Raw genomic sequence first — 20583 nt, forward strand, 5'->3', positions numbered from 1 at the left:
TAAGATGAAGATCAGCCTGGAGATTGTGAGTGATGCCAGGGAAGAGGACTAGAATTCTAAATCACACAGGTTGGGAAAAAAAAACAGAAAAAAAGGGTCTAAACCCAGAATGAAATGTTAGGATAAGAACAAAGTGCTCCACTTCATCAGGAATAATCAACAGCTTGTATTTAGAACAAGGAACAGCAAGTGGCACTTCTAGGGTGGAGCTAGGGAGTCACGAGCAGAAATCAGTCCCCAGTGTTCTCTCCTTGCCAAAAGAAATGCAATCATCCTGGGATTTAAACAGTGCAAGACCTTAGAGTGCCTTCAGCAGAAGGTCTGAGCTGTAGGACTGCATCTGGTTTGGTCACTGCAATAGTAGGAACTGGCTGAGGCATCAACAGCAGCAGAAATAACCAGAGATTTAAATTGCATCAGGGAGGTGCCACCAAAGCTCCTGATAATAGGAGAGGAAATGGCCTCAAGTTGCACCAGGACAGGTTTAGGTTGGGTATCAGAAGCAACTGCTTCTCTGAAAGGGTTCCCAAAGACTGGAACAGGCTGCCCAGGGAGGTGACTGTATCACCATCCCTGGAGGTGTTTCAGGGAGGCAGAGATGTGGTGCTGAGGGCCATGGTTTAGCACCAGCTTTGGTAGGGTTAGAGAATAGTTGGACTTAAAGGTCTTTTCCAATCAAAAGGATTCTAAGACTGTACACTTAAGGCTGTAGGCATAAATTAGACATGATTTGGGAATAGCATGGGGATAGATAGCCCTTCATGAAGACCAGGGTGATTTCTTAGGGATACCTTTCCCTTCCTGGTTTTCATGACTGCCTGATCACAATACTCATTCTGCTTCCCAAGCAGTCCCTTCCCAGCTCTCTGTTGTAATTCCAGCATAAACACAGACACCCCTGGGAGAAATGCATTGCCCTTGTGCAGCATCTGAAGCTCAGACTGTTCCTCCTTTCCCAGCTATCAGGGCAAAGGCAATGCTTTTCTGCACTAAACAAGCATTACAGCCAGAGAATATTCTTGGTTTGGGATGGGTCAAGGACATTTGGGTGTAGGGCAGCTGCCAGGGCTCACAGCTTCTGAATCATAGAATCCTAGAATGGTTTGGGCTGGAAGGGACCTTCAAGATCATCTACTTCCAACCCCATGCCATGGGCAAGGACACCTCCACTAGCCCAGGTTGCTCAAGGCCTCATCCAGCCTGGCCTTGAATGCTTCCAGGGAAGGGGCATCAACAGCTTCCCTGGGCAACCTATTCCAGAGTCTCATCACCCTCACTGTAAAGAATTTCTTCCTAATATCCTCTCTAAATCTAAATAATCCCACTTGGAATAATTATTTCACAGCCTTGCAGATGAATTGAGAGGTGAGAAGCTGAGGGACTGTAGATGTTTCAGCCCATAATCAGGATAAATTATATTGACTTTCTGGCAGCCACCTCAGGCCCTGAAATGGACTGAAAATCAAAGCACCCTATACTTATCTTGTCCCTCATGAGATGATGGTTGCCCTTTGCTTGATGGCTCAGTGTCTTCTTTAAACACTGAGTCAGAGGTTTGGTGAGAAGAAAAGTTTCCTTCACCAAAAGACAAATTTGTTGTTGTCACTGGCTGACAAGGTTCTCAACTGAGAGCTTCCTGGGAAAGCTTTCAAGAATCCAACCACAAGCTAAACCTTGGTCAGACTCTGAAGCTTTCAGACACTGCTGCTGTCCCAACAGAGCCCCCTGTATGAAACTGAAAAGTTTCAGAGTGAAACCATGGTCATCTTTTTAAGTTGTGATCAAGAGCTGAATAGTTAGAACCTCACTAAACCTGGTACCATACAATCATAGAACTGTTTGGGTTGGAAAAGCCCTCTAAGGTCACTGAGTCCAACCATCAACCCAACACCACCCTGGGCACTAAACTATGTCCCCAAGTGTCATGCCCACAGGTTTCTTGAACACCTCCAGGGATGGTGACTCTACCACCTTCCTGGGCAGCCTGTTCCAATGCCTGACCACTCTTGCAGCAAAGACATTTTAACTTATTTCCAACCTGACCCTCCCCTGGCACAACTTCAGGCCATTTCCTCCCCTTTTATCACCTGATACCAGGGAGAAGAGACCAACCCCTTATTTTCTACTGCTTTTTTCTAACATACTCTCTCCCCTCCCAGGTCTGATTTAGGCTGAGAAGTTTGAGTAGGGAGAACAGACTGACCCCCAACCTCACTGCAACCTAAAGTCTGCTGGGATTTATGGGAAGGAAACTGCTGTATTTCACCAGGCTCAGTGCAGAAGCCACACCAAAGGGCAGATGTTGCCAGTATCATTTGCCTAAATGAACTCTGGTTTGCTCAAAAGCTGGTCTGGATTTGACATTAAATGTCAGCACCACCCAACTCCTGATGCACCTCTTTAGAGCTGGGAGAACTGCAGTGTGGTTGAAGGTGGTCAGAGTGCAGACAACAGACAGGAAAGGACTTCCATCATCTTTAATAGACAGGCAAAGTCTACAGAGAGCACAGTTCCCTGTCTCAGTGTAACTGGGTGAGTTGCTACAGAGAGATGTTCACATTAGAGACAAAACCCAGCTGCAGGTATCTCCAGAGCACCGCTGGCTACATTTACCTTGGGGGTTCCACCTGGCTCTGATATCAAATTAAAGCAGGCAAATGTTTCCCCCACAAGTGACAGCTTCACTGACCTGAGCTCTTCCTGGCAACCCACTGGGTGTGAAAAGAGGGTACTCTTAAAAAAAACCACCAAAGCACAACAGACAAATACAGAAGACACAGCCCCCCCCAGTTCCCTCAGGGCATCAGGGCATACATGCTTGCCACATGAACTCCATTAAGGCTGTGTTTTATACAGCTGCACTTGAAAAACCACTCAGCAGTGATGCTCCTCAGGTGGCCTGCAGGATTCAGTTCAGCAGATTTGCAGTGACACAGTCGCAAAGGTTTCTCTTTTCCACTTGAAGAAGCAGAGTCTCTGTCTGCAAGAGGGGGAGAGCAAAAGCAGCAGCAAGAGGTAAGGGTCAGCACTGTAAAGCTGATTAGGTGCCAAAGAAAATTCCATTGTACTTTTGTCCTAAGGTTTGAAATTGGTTGTACTTGGGGACTTTCACCAAAGTGGTAAAAGCAAGGTTGAAGCAGTTGAAGTGAGGTTCATCAACATAAGGAGATCATCCTCAACAGATGTATGATAGAGGACAGGGCTGTTTGACACCAATATCAGATCTCCATTGTCTACTGTGAGCTGCAGCTGTATTTGGAAACCAGTCTGATCCAAGAGAGGACTTCTTATTGCCATGGGACACACTAGCTGTGTGAAGTCCCCCCACTAAATGAATCCCCACCAGAGTAACCAGCTACACTCAAAAAGGGCTCCTGCTGGAGTGGGTCCAGAGGAGGCCACAAAAATGATCAGTGGGATGGAGAACTTTGCCTGTGGGGACAGGCTGAGAGAGTTGGGGTTGTTCAGCATGGAGAAGAGAAGGCTCCAGGGAGACTTTAAAGAAGCCTTCCAGTACCTGAATGAGGCTACAGGAGAGCTGGGAAGGGCCTTTTTACAAGGGTTTGTACATGACAAGAGGGAATGAATTGAAGCTGGAAAAGGAGAGATTTAGACTGGAGATTAGGAAGACACTCTTTCCACTGAGGGTGGTGAGACACTGGAGCAGGTTGCCCAGGGAGGTTGTGGATGCCCCCTCCCTGGAGGTGGCGGATAAGGCCTTGAGCAGCCTGGGCTAGTGGAAGATGTCCCTGCCCATGGCAGGAGGGTTGGAAGTGGATGATCTTGAAGGTCCCTTCCTACCCAAACCATCCTATGAATCATGAAGGTTAGCAGCTCTCAGCACCAGTGAAATCCATCCTTCATCCGCCTGCCTCGTGGCTTTTTGTATGAGGTGGGATTGCCACGTGTTTAAAGCTGTGCTTTAAAAGCTGTGCTATCCACTGACCCACAGCAGCTAAAAGCACATAGAGCAGAGCTGGGCTGAAGCATCCTGCTCACCACCTGCTTTCCCAGGAGAGGAAAAGCTCAGCTGGTCAGGATGTTTTCTCCCAGATGATAAATCACTAGGCACAGCCCTGTGGTTCTGTATTAAATCAGGTGTCACTTCTGATTGTTTCAGGCACACTGCAAGACTGGAAAGATCTGATCAGACTTTGCTAATCACCTAAAGGACACTCAGTCACCAACCTCTAACCATCTCCTTGACTTTTGTAATGGGCTGAATAAGGGAGGTTGACAGAGTGCCAACAGCTTTGGAGCTAAGCCCCAGGGCTGTTTACCATCTTATAGATCTTTAATAACACTCTCAAGCCTCTGTTGGTACCTTCATAGGTGTATCCAGCTTAATGTGCTTTAACATCCCTAACAACCACTGGCAGTTCAGAAAGCAATAAGGAACAAAATGGCCAAATTGGATGGGGCTTAGAGCAACCTGGTCTAGGAGGAGGTGTTCCTGCCCATGCCAGAGGTTTGGACCTTGATGATCTTTAAGATCCCTTCTAACCCAAACCAGACACAGTCTTATGGCCCCCATCAAGGGTATGTGCCCCATGCTAGAGTCAGTTTGCTTTGTGAGACACCAGGTAGATCAACACAGGGCCAAATGAAGTGTGAAAACTCTTGACCTGTGCAACAAACCCCTTGTGTTTTCCCCTCTACAGAAGTGCAGGCTAAGATCTGCAGGAGGAATTAAATGGCAATTTCCTCTCTAAGCTTTGGGGAATCCCTCCCCCTCCAAGACACTTTAGGAGTGCTTAGTCATCCCCTCAAAATCTTGCCTGCAAACAAAAGAGAGTTTTTCAAGGAAATTAGTGTCTCCAGTGGGAATATTAACAAAGGGAATTGTATTTTCAGGGGCTGAAACATTTGTCCCACTAAGCAGCAAAACAGACTGAAACAGTCAAGTGTAAAATATGTCTGTGGCTGCAAGTAATTGTCTTAAGAGTCACACTTTACATCCAGCTGGGCCACAGCTGAAGAATAAAACAAAGAATTGAAACTCTGTAGAAGTCTTTGGAATATGTAGGCAGAATTCTTAGCTGTGTTGGGCTTTCAATGGGGATCCTGCTTTGAATAGCTGTATTTGATAAATCTCCTCTTGGTGTGCCAGCTGTAGCTGCTATCATAAAGGCCACTGCCACAGCCAGGCAACAAGAGAAGATTTTAGTGGCTGAGATATTTCTGACTCAAGATTTAGAAATCCTGGTGCAAAGTTCAAAGATTTGTAAAAGCAGGACAAGCTGTGCTAGAACCACTTCACAGCACCATCTGCACATCTTGTCTGGGCTGCAACACAGTGCTCAGCAGATGTATTCATTATGGAGATTTCTTCATGAAGAAGTCATTTGACCTGTAATTATTGAACAGATTTTGTTTAACTGTAAATGTGCTACCCACCAAGCTGGCTCTGCTGGAATGTTTGTTTGTTTGCTGCAATATGTCACAATGCAAAGCATCTTCATTCCTGCACCTCTATTTTCCCCTAAACATCACAGAATACTAGAATGGTTTGGGTTGGAAGGGACCTTCAAGATTATCCACTTCCAACCCCCCACCATAGGCAGGGACACCTCCTGCTAGAGCAGCTTGCTCAAGACCTCATCCAACCTGGCCTTAAACACCTCCAGGGAGGGGGCATCCATGACCTCCCTGGGCAACCTGTTCCAGTGTCTCCCCACCCTCACAGGAAAGAATTTCTTCCTAAGCTCCAATCTAAATCTGCTCTCTTCCAGCTTCAATCCATTGCCCCTCATCCCATCACTACAAGCCCTTGTGAAAAATCCCTCCTGCAGCCCTCTTCAGGTACTGGAAGACTGTTCTAAGGTCTCCCTGGAGCCTTCTTTTCTCCAGGTTGAACAGCCCCAGTTCTCTCAGCCTGACCCCGTATGGAAGGTGCTCACAGGCCTTGCTTGGAGCTACCTCAAACCATTTCTCTAAGAAGTCAGATCACAGGCTTTGAACTGTGAACAACCTTGACCGTAGGTTAGAAAAGCAAAGGAAGTCGGAGTGCCTTCTGTTGCCAGATCTGTGCAGGACTGTAGACAGAGCCCTTCAGCTAAAGGACACCCAGGAGGTGGGGAAAATGCCACCCCTCAGACACCACTATCTGACAGTAGCTGGGATACAGCTAGGCACAGATTGCAAGTTGCAGTAGCAAGAGACAGAGTCAACTTCCCTCACAGAAGGAAGATACAAACCTTGGCAAACTCTCTACACTGACTGCAAGCCAGGGAAGTTTTGCTCCCTGTGCTGCTCTACTTTGTGGTATTTTTCATCCTTATAGAATCAGAGCAATGTAAAAAATCCTTATGAGGTGACTTCTCCTCCCTTAGCCTCCCCCCCAGGGGCAGAAGCATGTGCAGGGAGGGTTTTAATTTAGCAGGCTTTTTTGTTTGAACTGGCTGTCTCTTTTTAGGTAATAAATATAAATGATGCTCTCCCCGTCCTCTCCCTAACACAAAACCAAAGGTGTGTACTCAGCATTTGGAATGAGCAGCAGTGCTAATGGCTGGAACTGGGCAGGAGAAGGACAGAGGGCTGAGGACTTTCAGTCCAACATTACCTAACCTTTCTAGTGGCCCTGATACCCCAACATCCACAGATGATTGCATGAAGAGATGGAATGTAATTAGCCAACCTCACCTTGGAGGACAGCACAGTTAACTGGCTCCTGCAAAACCTATTCATCTTATTTACTTGTGTACTGGATCCAGGTCTGGGCACCCCAGCTCAGGAAGGACAAAGATCTACTAGAGAGAGTCCAGTACAGGGCTACAAACATACTGAGGAGACTGGAATATCTCTCAAGTGGGAAAAGGTTGAGAGCTGGGGCTGTTTAGCCTGGAGAGGAGGAGGCTGAGAGGGGGATCTCATTAATGCTTGCAAATATCTGAGGGGTAGGTGTCAGGAAGATGGGGACAGACTCTTCTCAGTGGTCCCCAGTGACAGGACAATAGGTAATGAGCATAAACTTGAACACAGAAAGTTCCGTCTAAACATGAAGAAATACTTCTTTACTTTCAGGGTGTCAGAGCCCTGGAGCAGCTTGCCCAGAAAGATAGTAGAGTCTCCATCTCTGAAGACTTTCAAGACCCATCTGGACATGTTCCTGTGTGACCTGCCCCAGGTGATCCTGTTCTGGCATGGGGGGGTTGGACTCAGTGATCTTCAGAGGTCCCTTCCAACACCTTCCATCCTGTGATGCTGTAATTTTATGCACAGCATTTTGTTTTCCATATTAACAACAAGCAAAGAGAAAAGGAATGATTCCTCACCCGTGTGTCTAGGTTGTAGGCTGTCTTCTTTAAGTCCTGCAGAGCCCTCTGCATAAACTCAAATGCATGGCAGTCAACACAGGGGCGACCTAGGAGAGGGTTTGGTAGAACCTTTAGGAAACAGTCATGACAGTATTTCATCAGGTAGTAAGTCAAAGGAATAAACAGTGAGTATGAGGAAGAGCTACTGAAAATAGTCCTCAGAGTGAGCACTGATGCAGGGACTCTTCAACAGCCCAGGTTATTGTAAATGGTCTATCATGATGGCTGCAGCATCAACCAACATGATGGACCACAGCAACCACAGAGACTCAGTCTCTCAATGGCTTAAGAATGACTTCAACAAATCTGCATTAAAAACCTTCTTTCTCCTTTATTGCTGTTCCCCTTGTTCTTGTCACAGCTCACAGTGTGGAAACACTAAACCCATAATTGAAGGCTTTCATATTGCTCCACCAACCCTGGTGAAGCATTTCCAACTTGATCTTCAGTGATGGAGAACAGGAACAGGCTGCCCAGAGAGGGTGCAGAGTCTCCATCTCTGGAGACATTCAAAACCCACCTGGATGTGTTCCTGTGTGACATGCTCTGGGTGATACTGCTCTGGCAGGGGGCTTTGGACTGGATTATCTCTAGAGGTCTGTTCCAACCCCTAACGTTCTATGAAACAGATACTTCCAAAATGATTCTTAATAATTCTGAATGTGCTGACAGATTATTTGTGTTTTAGAGAGACCCCTAACATTCTGTGATTCAGGTTGCCAAAAATTCCCTAGGAATCCATGAACCTGTTCCCTGCAAAATCTTGTCTCCTAATCTCACACACTTGAGCTCTAAATAGAAAGCTAAGGGAATGAAATTGAGCACAATATCACAGACAGATCACTTACCCTCTGCATTTGGCTGAGACAGCTTTGTCCAAAGCTAGTGAAGTAAGCAGCAGATAAACATGATGCCTTGTCATTAGGAGGCACTGCTGATAAGCAGAGCTGCTGCATGCTGGACTAATTGCAGTGTTGAAGCCAGTACTCTCTATCTAGGTACCCAGACTGAAGGTCACAAGGCTTGCTCTGCCGTGATCATCACCTAACAGAAAGCTGTGCCCTGGATGATAGTAGCAGTGTGACAGAACAAATACAGACATGACAGAATGCCTTCAAATCAGCAGGCTCTGCACTTGCTCTTATTTGCTCCTTGGTGCCTTCTGCCTCCCTGACAACTTCATATTTGGCAAGTGAGAACTTCTAAGCACAGCGTTAGGTTGCTCTTTGGGGTCTGGTAAGGAAGAAAGGATGAAAGCTTGAGTGGTGCTGGAAAACCCTGCAGTGGCTGTCAGCCTATTTTGCAACTACTTGATATTACTCCCAGCTCATCATCTATGTGCTAACCAGCAGGCAGGAATCCTGCCTGCTGGAGAAGAGGAGCCTGTCAAATTCTTCAACTGGCTAAGAAAAACAAAGAGATTAAAAAATAAACCCTGAGCAGAATTAAAGGCCTCCTCTCTCATTGTTGTACCACCACCCAACCTTAGTGTTGTCACATTCACACCAGCCAAAAGGAGAGGACAGCATTCTCCACACTGACAGCTTGGTGCAAGGCCCTGTCCTTATGTTCATGACATACAACACTCAACACAGACCAGCAGAGGAGAATTAGGTGGCTGGAGGCTGCAAGGCTAGGTGTTGACAAAGTGGCATCTTCACTGTGAATATTTTTAGTGAAAACTACTGATTTTAATCCTGTGGTTATTACCAAGAATGAAAGATGACATCAACAGTCAACAGCAGTTGAAACAAGGCAAATCTCAATGTCTCTGAGAGGCAAACAGGGAGAATCCTGGCACAGAAAGGACTAACACAATGAAAGGGCTGGACAAAAGGAACAGGTGCAGAGCAGTGGCAGATTTCAACAGGTAGAAAACAAGGGTAAGAGAGTGGAAAGCCTTGGATGCAGGAGAAAAACAGCACTGATATGTTATGAAATTGAGGGGTTAGAACAACATGAGCATGATGTGTCTAAAATAGTTAAGAGTTATTTGGACATAGGAACTCCTGCAATACTGGAAGAACAGCAGAAGCTGTAGGAGATGACAGGGGGGTGGTAGATACTTTCATCTGAGTGGGAGAGGGGGGTGGTACATACTTTCAGCTGGTATGGCTGTTCCTGCTTCTTGGTCAGACCTAAGAGGCTCCACGAGAAGCAGTGCAACCAGAAGGACTAAAGGAACTGTGAGGACCACTCTTCTCAGCAGGCAGGGTGCCAGCATCTTGGGATTGGGTGCTTCTCTGTTTATCAAGAGACAAACAAGTGAGTGAGGAACTTCACAGATACAAGGGCTGTGTTACACAGAACTTCATGTTCCTGCTGATGGAAGCACTGGCAGTCTTCCCTTGAGAGAGGAAAACGTATCAGAAGATGTAGAGCATGGACAAAAGTTCTCTGTACTTTTGCAGCAGTGCACATAAACCCCAGCTGGGAGAGAATGCCCTTAGTCATGAAGGAGAAGACTGGCAGTCCCTAGACAGTTTTTGGTTTCACTTCCACACCAGGATGCCAGCAACTTTGCCTGCTCTGTGTCTCCAGTCTTTTTTCTAACTACTCAGCCCCAGACTAGTCCATGAATCTGGGCAGCTGCTCCACTGCTAGACTTTGAGGTCAGAACTGCAGGGGTTACAAAGCTGGCCAAATCAGACCAGAGCCTGGAAATGAGGCTTTTACCCTCTGGCTTTCTTTAGTGATGCACCATCTTTTTGCAAGTATTATAACTAAAGGTAACCACACACTACACTGGTCATCAGCCCTTACTCCCTCATGAAATAGCTGGAGGCTGTTAAACCTCCAAAAATTCATAGCTAGAACTTCTTGTGGTGAAACAAAACTCTTAGACCTTGTTTCCCCTTGTAATCTGGGCTTCAAACCAGCCATCCATTTGTTCTTGAGCATCAAGCCAGGCCACACCATGAAGGTGGGTACAGCCTGGTGCAGCAACTACTCCCCTTCACACAGAGGTAGTGTTTGGGTAAGTACACAGGTCGCAGATGAAGTGTTTTCTTGATCCCACAGGTAAACTGTTCAGATCACAGGGAACTTGGACTGGCTCAAGCTGCAACTGTCTGTTAGAGATTTCAATCCAAGCCTCAAGCTGGCTGGCAAACTGCTAGTGTGGCCCTTGGTTCAGCCAAGTTTACCTTCTGCCCTGGACATTCCCATGGAAGAGAGAAAGAATCCAATAAGGTTAAGTTGCAGCAGCACAGTAAAATGCATACAAAAATCTCTCTTTAGTTAAAGCTGGGAACACAGGATAACAATCTGTCTCTTCCTGACTTTTAAGTTGGTGCACACTAAGCAAAGGATGTTGCATAAGAGCATCAAATCTGCATGAGGTAGATGATCTCTAAGGTCCCTTCTGATCTAAGCTATTCTATGTACTGAATGCAGGAGTACAGCAATGCCCAGCACAGCTTGTGTTTGAAGGGCAAGAGAAGGAGGAAGGAAAAAAAAGGTTTTCCCCATCTTGCCACAAACACAGAAGAGAACAAGCTTGATCTTCACTATCTGCAACCCATCATTTCAGACACAGCTAATCTGAGGCTGCAGATTCTGCACAAGCACTTGCAGCATCCAGGGAAGGAGCAGCATCACACCCAGCCCCTTAATCTGCACCTCAACCTCAGCAGAGGAATAGGGAGGGTTCAGAAGCAATAGACACACACATATGTAGAGTCACAGCTATATTTGGGCCCACATCAAAACAAAAAAAGCCCTGGTCATGTAATTCCTATAACCTCAGAATGGTGTTTCCTATTCCTCCTACCATTTACAAGTGATCTGATGTGATCCTTTTGCTGACTTCCACAATCCTTAAAATAGATTACAATCAGCCCAAGCAGCTTGGCTTTTCTGTTGTACTTCATGGTGATCTGCAATCAAAGCAAGTGCCATCAGACACCCAGCTTTGCAACAGGATGCAGCACAGTGTCTCCAAGTAACAGTAAGTGAGGATAACACCAGGCTCCTTCAAAAGCACCTAGGGCAGGAGCCTCCTGGTCAGCAGAGCAGGGGCTCTTCTCACAGCTGACTCTGAGTGCTGCAAAGGCTCAACCAAACAAAGCAGATTTGCTGTTAAACTTTTTCAGGGCACCTTACACAACACCCACCCCAGCAACAGCTCAGCCCTGGATGTGAGCCCCTGTACACAGCAACTGCTCCCACCTCAGACCTCATCTAACTACTGTCCCCAGTCCCTGTGAAGAATGCCAGGATGGTCTCTCCCTGCAGTGCACTTGGGAACAGACAGCGCAGTGCGTCGACTTCTGTGAAAGAGAAAAGTCACCCCCTCTAACAAAGGAAAAAAATGCCAGTACCTGATCTCTGCCTGGTCTTTGTGATGGTCTCTTTGAAATGGCCGCTGCAAACTGCTCCCAGAACAAGTGCAGCATTTCTGAGCATGTGCACTGTCTCTTTTTAACCTTCTCTGAAAGAGGTTATTACTATGGGGAGATTTCTGCCATGGCAACAATGCAGAGCACTGCAGCACGCAGCACAGATTTAAAGAGGAACAAGCTGCCTCTTCCAGGGCTGGGGAAGGATCTCTCTGCTTTGAAATGGGACTGCCAGCAGCAACCTACCTGCTCCAGGCAAGCCTTCTAAAGCTGGGCCCTTTGATTCATCTCCCTTGAAGTCTGCTGAAAGGTTTTCCTGAAGCTGGATGTGGTGCAGGACAGCCTGCAAGGGGTGCGCCCAGGGACCGCAGGATGCCCCCGCAAGGGATGCACTCAGGGGCCGCAGGACAGCCCGCAAGGGATGCGCCCAGGGGCCGCAGGACAGCCCGCAAGGGATGCGCCCAGGGGCCGCAGGACAGCCCGCAAGGGATGCGCCCAGGGGCCGCAGGACAGCCTGCAAGGGATGCGCCCAGGGACCGCAGGACAGCCCGCAAGGGGTGCGCCCAGGGGCCGCAGGACAGCCCGCAAGGGATGCGCCCAGGGGCCGCAGGACAGCCCGCAAGGGATGCGCCCAGGGGCCGCAGGACAGCCCGCAAGGGGTGCGCTCAGGGGCCGCAGGACAGCCCGCAAGGGGTGCGCCAGGGGCCGCAGGACGCCCTGCAAGGGATGCGCCCAGGGGCCGCAGGACAGCCCGCAAGGGGTGCGCCCAGGGGCCGCAGGACGCCCCGCAAGGGGTGCGCCCAGGGGCCGCAGGACGCCCCCGCAAGGGGTGCGCCCAGGGGCCGCAGGACGCCCCCGCAAGGGGTGCGCCCAGGGGCCGCAGGACGCCCCGCAAGGGGTGCGCCCAGGGGCCGCAGGACGCCCCCGCAAGGGGTGCGCTCAGGGGCCGCAGGACGCCCTGCAAGGGGTGCGCCCAGGGGCCGCAGGACAGCCCGCAAGGGATGCGCCCAGGGGCCGCAGGACGCCCTGCAAGGGATGCGCCCAGGGGCCGCAGGACGCCCCGCAAGGGATGCGCCCAGGGGCCGCAGGACAGCCCGCAAGGGGTGCGCCCAGGGGCCGCAGGACAGCCCGCAAGGGGTGCGCCCAGGGGCCGCAGGACGCCCCGCAAGGGGTGCGCCCAGGGGCCGCAGGACACCCCGCAAGGGGTGCGCCCAGGGGCCGCAGGACGCCCCCGCAAGGGGTGCGCTCAGGGGCCGCAGGACAGCCTGCAAGGGGTGCGCTCAGGGGCCGCAGGACGCCCTGCAAGGGGTGCGCTCAGGGGCCGCAGGACGCCCCCGCAAGGGATGCGCCCAGGGGCCGCAGGACGCCCTGCAAGGGGTGCGCCCAGGGGCCGCAGGACAGCCCGCAAGGGATGCGCCCAGGGGCCGCAGGACGCCCTGCAAGGGATGCGCCCAGGGGCCGCAGGACGCCCTGCAAGGGATGCGCCCAGGGGCCGCAGGACAGCCCGCAAGGGATGCGCCCAGGGGCCGCAGGACGCCCCCGCAAGGGATGCGCCCAGGGGCCGCAGGACAGCCCGCAAGGGGTGCGCCCAGGGGCCGCAGGACAGCCCGCAAGGGATGCGCCCAGGGGCCGCAGGACAGCCCGCAAGGGATGCGCTCAGGGGCCGCAGGACAGCCCGCAAGGGGTGCGCCCAGGGGCCGCAGGACAGCCTGCAAGGGATGCGCCCAGGGGCCGCAGGACAGCCCGCAAGGGATGCGCCCAGGGACCGCAGGACAGCCCGCAAGGGGTGCGCTCAGGGGCCGCAGGACAGCCCGCAAGGGATGCGCCCAGGGACCGCAGGACAGCCCGCAAGGGGTGCGCCCAGGGGCCGCAGGACAGCCTGCAAGGGGTGCGCCCAGGGGCCGCAGGACAGCCCGCAAGGGGTGCGCTCAGGGGCCGCAGGACAGCCCGCAAGGGATGCGCCCAGGGGCCGCAGGACAGCCCGCAAGGGGTGCGCCCAGGGGCCGCAGGACACCCCGCAAGGGATGCGCCCAGGGGCCGCAGGACAGCCCGCAAGGGATGCGCCCAGGGGCCGCAGGACGCCCTGCAAGGGATGCGCCCAGGGGCCGCAGGACAGCCCGCAAGGGGTGCGCCCAGGGGCCGCAGGACGCCCTGCAAGGGTGAAGGCCAGGACTTAACTCAGCCCACAGCCTGCCATCTGAGTGATTCTGAGGTACAGGGATCACACCCACCTACACCTGCTTTCTTGGCTATTTCTGTGATCCCAGCCTCAGGGCTGCCAGGAAAAGCTGCAGGAGTACAGACACTTGAACTCAAGTGGGAATTTGAGTCTGAACTCAAGAGTAAATTTCACCTTCACCCCCCTTTTACAGCCTGCATCCTTCAAGTGCCCCACTAAGCTCCAAACATCATTGACAGTGCTCTCAAGGGTTTTGTTTATCCATTTACCCTATACACAGCATCACTGCAGACCAAAGCCACAGGGGACTACAGGAGAGACAGAGAGGGACTTTTCACAAAGGCATAGAGTGACAGGGCAAGGGTTGATGGCTTCAAATTGGAAGAAGCTCCAGTTAAGATGAGACACTAGAAGGAAATTCTTCCCCAGGAGGGTGGTGAGGCACCGGAACAGGCTGTCCAGGGCAGCTGTGGAGGCTCCAAGCCTAGCAGGCTGGATGGGGCCTTGAGCAAGCTGGTCTGGTAGGAAGTGTCCCTGCCCATGGCAGTGGTCTTGGAACTAAATGATTTTGAAGGTCTCTTCCAACCCAAACCATTCTGTGATTCCATGATTCTAACTAAGCTGCTGTATGGAGCTACAGCATCCATGAGCAGAGTCAAGAGAGGATTAATTACAGAACTGCTGCCCTTAAACATCACAGGAATAGAACGAAGAGGAAAATAATTTTTAGAGTCTGTTCTTCTGGGCAAAAAAGATTTAGCATTTCTTGCAGAGAGAACCACACAGGAATTGGTCTCATTAAGCATCTGCCAATACCCAAACTACAAATGCAAAGCTTTATTCATGACCATTCTCAGCCAGCTGATCTGATACCTTGGCTTCTCTTCCTGAAACATAACATAGATGTTCACAGGTATCACACATGTAGCTGTGGGTATACATTCTATATTCTATAGGATAGAATAGAATAAACCAGGTTGGAAAAGACCTTTGAGATCATCAAGTCCAGCCTATCATCCAACACCATCTAATCAACTAAACCATGGCACCAAGCACCCCATCCAGTCTCTTCCTAAACACCTCCACTGTTGGTGACTCCACCACCTCCCTGGGCAGCACATTCCAATGGCCAATCTCTCTTTCTGGGAAGAACTTCTTCCTAACAGCCAGCCTAAACCTCCCCTGGCACAGCTTGAGACTGTGTCCTCTTGTTCTGGTGCTGGTTGCCTGGGAGAAGAGACCAGCCCCCACCTGGCTACAACCTCCCTTCAGGTAGTTGTAGACAGCAAGAAGGTCTCCCCTGAGCCTCCTCTTCTCCAGGCTAAGCAACCCCAGCTCCCTCAGCCTCTCAACATCTTTCCTAAACTGAGGGGCCCAGAACTGGACACAGGACTCAAGGTGTGGCCTAACCAATACTGGGTACAGGGCACAATGACCTCCCTGCTCCTGCTGGCCACACTGTTCCTGATACAGGCCAGGATGCCATTGGCCTTCTTGGCCACCTGGGCACACTGCTGGCTCATGTTCAGCCTACTATCAACCAGTACCCCCAGGTCCCTTTCTATATATTACTTTTATTAAGCCATGCTCTTGAGGATTCCTAGCAAATCTTACCCTATTCTCCCAAAGCCTCTCCTTTCTCTGTCACAACAGTAACACCAAGCAGCCAGCCCTGGCAGCTTGGGTGTTACCATTGATTCATTCCTCTAGACCCATGCAATTGTCTTTTGACTCCATCAAATACAACTTAAAACTCTCCAGTCATTCTCAGCTGGCAAATTCTTTGCTCCAAGCATCTCATACCAGCCACTGTTAGCTTCCTGTGTCCAATCAACTTCTCCTGCAAGGAACAACTTCCTTTTTAGCATTTTTAACCACATTTCCTCTTGATTCCCTTATCCCCACTCTGTAAACACCAGCTTTTCTTTTCACTGGAAAGCTTTTCTCAGCTGGAAAAATAACAGTCCACTAAGGAGAAGACCCCACAAAGGAGGTAAAGGTTCCATTTTAGGACAGTTTTAAAACTGGTTATTTTTGTCTTTCTGCTTCAAAACGGTCTCTTTTTTAAACCTAAGCTGAACAGAGTGAAAACAAAATCCATGCTCAGCTCATGGAACTGCAGAGTGGGAGCAACTGTCAAGGGTATTGGAGCACATCCCCACCAGAACATTACAAACCAAATCATTTTCTTCCTTCTCTTATTTCCTTCATGCACAAAGCATGGGTGGTACAGATGTTAAGCCCAGGAACCCCAAAACTGGGAGCACAGAGCAGAAGTGGGACTCCACAGCAACCAGCACAACAGCCCAGCAATTCACTGATGTGCCCCCAAGTTGCAGTGGTGGCCATGTGGCACCTCAGGCTGAGCATGAGAAGTGACATTTGGGTGAGAGCTGGGACATGCTGACTCCCCAGCTGCTCTGGGAGAGCATTGCTGAGGTAAACAGAGAGAATTTATGGTTTCTTTTCACAATGAAGTCAAACACAATGGATTATTTCTTTCCAAGATCCCCACCAGCTACAAAGCACCAAAGCCCTGTTTCTGAAATCCCAGTTTTTCATCTTGGTAGCACATTTTGATACTATAAATATTTCTGGGGGGCTGGGAGAAAAGCTCAAGGCTTTACCTCTAAGCCTCTTCACTGCTTGTTCTCTCCTTGGCTCTTAAATTTAATACTCTTGTCACAGCAGAAAACTTTCCTCACTGAAGAGAACAGATTCTGTCACTTCTCCTGCAGACACTTTTATGCTTCCTCACAGCCTGCCCTCTAAATCAAGGTAAAAATGTCCCCACAAGGTACCAGCTTGTCTTCCATCAAAACCTCTTTTAAGCTTTACCTCTGCCACGAATGCTGCCAAGCGCTGCTGCCTGGCAGAGCCTGGGGAGGAAGCTGGCTGTGACTACTGCTGCTGCTATGGAAATGTGCTCCTCAGACCAGTATCTCACTGCCTTACACCTCTGTTGAGCCCCCCCTTTGTCATCCCACTTGCCAGCCCTTATAATCCCAGGCTGTGATGGCTTGAGGGCAGGGGTGTATTTGCACTTCTTGGCACAGCACCACAAGGCTGAAGTGTTGATTGAAGTCTTCAGGCATATGTGGTGAATAATAATAATGTCAAACTAGCTGCAGCTGATCACATTGTCCCACCCTGATATATGAGCTATTCATGGAGCAAGCCTCTTATTATTTTCCTTCTAATGTAAAGCTCTTGGGAAGTGTCAGAGTGCCCAGATTAAGAAGTGAAGCTTTCCTTTGTTCCCTGAACAGGCCTTGCCTGTCTTGGTAGCAGCAAGCAATTGCCATTTTTCCACCTTCCACTCTCCTCACCAACAATTTCAGGAGTAATTTCCTTGCTGGTGTCTGAAATTCCTGCAGTCCCTATCTGTCAGAGCAGGGCTCATCTGAAATCATTCCAGTCTTGAGTTTCAGTGCAGCACTAGGGCTGGGCTCGTGTCCAAGTCTGACTTCTCCACATGGCTCTTAGGGAGACCTGCACTGTCAGAACTACTTACTGTTTTTTTGGATGAGATGCTAAACCGAGGTCAAATCTTTCAGCATCCCTCTGGGAGTTAGGAAGCATTGCGGTTCCAGCCAGGTTTCTGCAGGAATACACTCCTCCTTTTTGAGGAGAGCAAAATGAAGCACTTGCAGACCAGCAGTGTGCATCCCTCTTTATCCTGAGCCTCTGGAGTGCCTCTCATTGTTAGCACTTAGACCTGCAAAGCTGCTTTTCTGCTCTAGGCTTGGTGGAAAAAGAAAGAAATAAAAGCATATGAATATGCTGAAATGTAAGCACTCTGAGAAAGGAAAAGATATTTCCTGCTTTACTATCAATTATTTTATTAGTTGGACTGTTGCTACTCACTCAACTGCTTAATTTATTAGAGAAAGTATCAGATGGCTTTGTTCAAGGGCTGTAATTAAGCCCAGGCAGGAGTGATGAGACCACTCAAAAAGCCTGCTGCGTGCCATCAGCTGGTGGCCAGTCACCAGTGGCGTCCCCCAGGGGTCAGTGCTGGGCCCCATCCTCTTTAACATCTTCACTGATGATCTGGATGAGGGGGTTGAGTCAGTCATCAGCAAGTTTGCAGATGACACCAAGTTAGGAGCAGATGTTGGTCAGTTACAGGGTGGAAGGGCTCTGCAGAGGGGCCTCGACTGACTGGACAGATGGGCAGAGCCCAACAGGATGGCATTCAACCAGTCCAAGTGCCGGCTGCTGCACTTTGGCCACAACAACCCCATGCAGAGCTACAGGCTGGGGTCAGAGTGGCTGGAGAGCTCCCAAACAGAGAGGGACCTGGGGGTGCTGATTGACTGCCACCTAAACATGAGCCAGCAGTGTGCCCAGGTGGCCAAGAAGGCCAATGGCATCCTGGCCTGCATTAGGAATAGTGTGGCCAGCAGGAGCAGGGAGGTCATTCTGCCCCTGTACTCTGCATTGGTTAGGCCACACCTTGAGTCCTGTGTCCAGTTCTGGGCCCCTCAGTTTAGGAAGGACATCGAGACACTTGAACATGTCCAGAGAAGGGCAACAAGGCTGGTGAGAGGCCTTGAGCACAGCCCTGTGAGGAGAGGCTGAGGGAGCTGGGGTTGCTTAGCCTGGAAAAGAGGAGGCTCAGGGGAGACCTTATTGCTGTTTGCAACTACCTGAAGGGAGGCTGTAGCCAGGTGGGGGTTGGTCTCTTCTCTCTAGCAACCAGCACCAGAACAAGAGGACATAGTCTCAAGCTGTGCCAGGGGAAGTTTAGGCTGGAGGTGAGGAGAAAGTTCTTCACTGAGAGAGTCATTCGTCATTGGAATGTGCTGCCCAGGGAGGTGGTGGAGTCACCGTCCCTGGAGGTGTTCAAGAGGGGATTGGATGTGGCACTTGGTGCCATGGTTTAGTCATGAGGTCTGTGGTGACAGGTTGGACTCGATCTTTGAGGTCTCTTCCAACCTTGGTGATACTGTGATCAACTAACAGCAACCACCCAAACCAGGAGTTTTATGGGCCAGGCCTAGCTCTGAGTGTGGAAGTGCCCTGAAGAGCAAACACTCAGCCGAGCGATCCCCATCCTCGCGCTGCAGAGCGCCGCGCCTGGAAATTAATTCCTTCCAAGAGGGATCTGAAAATTGCCTCTTTCCAAACACAGAAATTAACTGAGAATTCAACTGTCACCTTCTGTGTGAAAATGGGCTTTGAAGATTGATTATGCCATGAGTCACCTTCTCTCTTGACATCAGCCATTTCAAGCTGCTGCAGGCTGTGCTCTGGTTTTTTTGCTAGCGCTTCTTACCTAGGTGCAGAAGAAACCAGGTAGTGTGGGGTGGGCTGCTTCTGAACCAGTGAGTTCTGGCTCTCCCATCTTCTAGTCAGTGTTAAGTTGCAAATGTCACTGGAGATAATGAAGAGGGCATAAAGGGACAGAAATGGTAAGTCCAGAATAAAGATAATCACAGAATCACAGAATGGTTTGGGTTGGAAGGAACCTTCAAGACCATCTAGTCCCAAACCCCTGCCACGAGCAGGGACACTTTACACTAGACCAGCTTGCTCAAGGCCCCATCCAACCTGCCTTCTATCTGCAACCTCTTTCAGTGCCTCACCACCCTCCTGGGGAAGAATTTCTTCCTCATCCCAGGCAACCAGCAGCAGAACAAGAGGACATAGTCTCAAGCTGCACCAGGGGATGTTGAGGCTGGAGGTTAAGAAGAAATTGTCCACAGAAAGAGAGATTGGCCATTGGAATGTGCCAGGGAGGTGGTGGAGTCACCGTCCCTGCAGGTGTTTAGGAAGAGACTGGATGGGGTGCTTGGTGCCATGGTTTAGTTGATTAGATGGTGTTGGATGATAGGTTGGACTCGATAATCTCAAAGGTCTTTCCCAACCTGGTTAATTCTATTCTATTCTCTTCATGGCTGAATACTTCAGATTCAGCATCATGGCATCCTGAGGGAAGCAGTGTGCAGTAAAGCTGCTCTGTAAACAAGCAGCAGCACATGGTGAATGCCAGGTTTGAGCTATATGATTTAAATCTTGTTTGAGTCTACCTGGTTCCCAGAACCAAGAGCAAATTTATGATTATCAAGGTAAAAAACATTGTCTTAGTGCCCCAGCCTCACCTGGCCCGACAAATGTTAAAAACTACCTTTGCTGCAGTAGCAGAAAGCAAGCCCTAAGGAAATGTTTGGGTGGTACTCATGGCACAGCTGACTATGTTGGCATTTCCATCTGACACGCAGACGTGTCAGCTTGGAGTGGAGCTGTGAGCTGCAGATGCTTTGAAGGGGAGGGATAGAGGGAAAGAGATTCCCCTTCAGAACAGAACCTCTGCTGAATGTCTACTCCAGGTGTAAAAAGGTCTGAGATTCACTAGTCAAGACAATTTCCCAGCTGCACAGACACTGAGGGAGGGAGAGAACATACTGAGGTGCTCTCAGTCCTTTATCTTTCAAGCTCTGAACAGAAATATTTCTCTTTACCAGCCAAAGTGGGAAATGGGAGTCTCTGGGCATCTTTCCAGAGGGCTCTGAACTGTTGCACTCAAGCAGCAAAATTCAACTGGTGCATTCATGTCCTTTTCACCTTGGTGTTTGCACTACATAAAGTATCTGCCCTACCTTGGCTGATCCTGGCCTCTTGTCTATTTACCAAAGTAGGAAGTACCGAAGCAGTAACAACTGAGTTAGAGTCTGACAGATCAGAAGCATCTGCCAGGTGTTGTTGGCTCAGGCTTCTTGACAAATCATTGCTGTTAATAAAA

The 20583-nt window shown here is 49.8% G+C and overlaps 1 protein-coding gene across 1 annotated transcript; it reads right to left on the minus strand.

Annotated features, from left to right (window-relative positions):
- Positions 1–1428: 1428 nt before the first annotated feature.
- Positions 1429–11774, minus strand: LOC104303577 (neuropeptide-like protein C4orf48 homolog). Its single transcript, XM_009904218.2, has 4 exons — positions 11639–11774; positions 9417–9559; positions 7275–7363; positions 1429–2980 (listed from the first exon to the last, which is right to left on the minus strand). Exons 2-4 carry the CDS (start codon positions 9538–9540, stop codon positions 2909–2911), a joined length of 285 nt encoding a protein of 94 aa, XP_009902520.1. The 5' UTR covers positions 9541–9559; positions 11639–11774; the 3' UTR covers positions 1429–2908.
- Between the last annotated feature and the right edge of the window lie 8809 nt (positions 11775–20583).

The sequence above is a fragment of the Dryobates pubescens genome, chromosome 23 (assembly GCF_014839835.1).
Source record: "Dryobates pubescens isolate bDryPub1 chromosome 23, bDryPub1.pri, whole genome shotgun sequence".
Lineage (NCBI taxonomy): Eukaryota > Metazoa > Chordata > Aves > Piciformes > Picidae > Dryobates > Dryobates pubescens.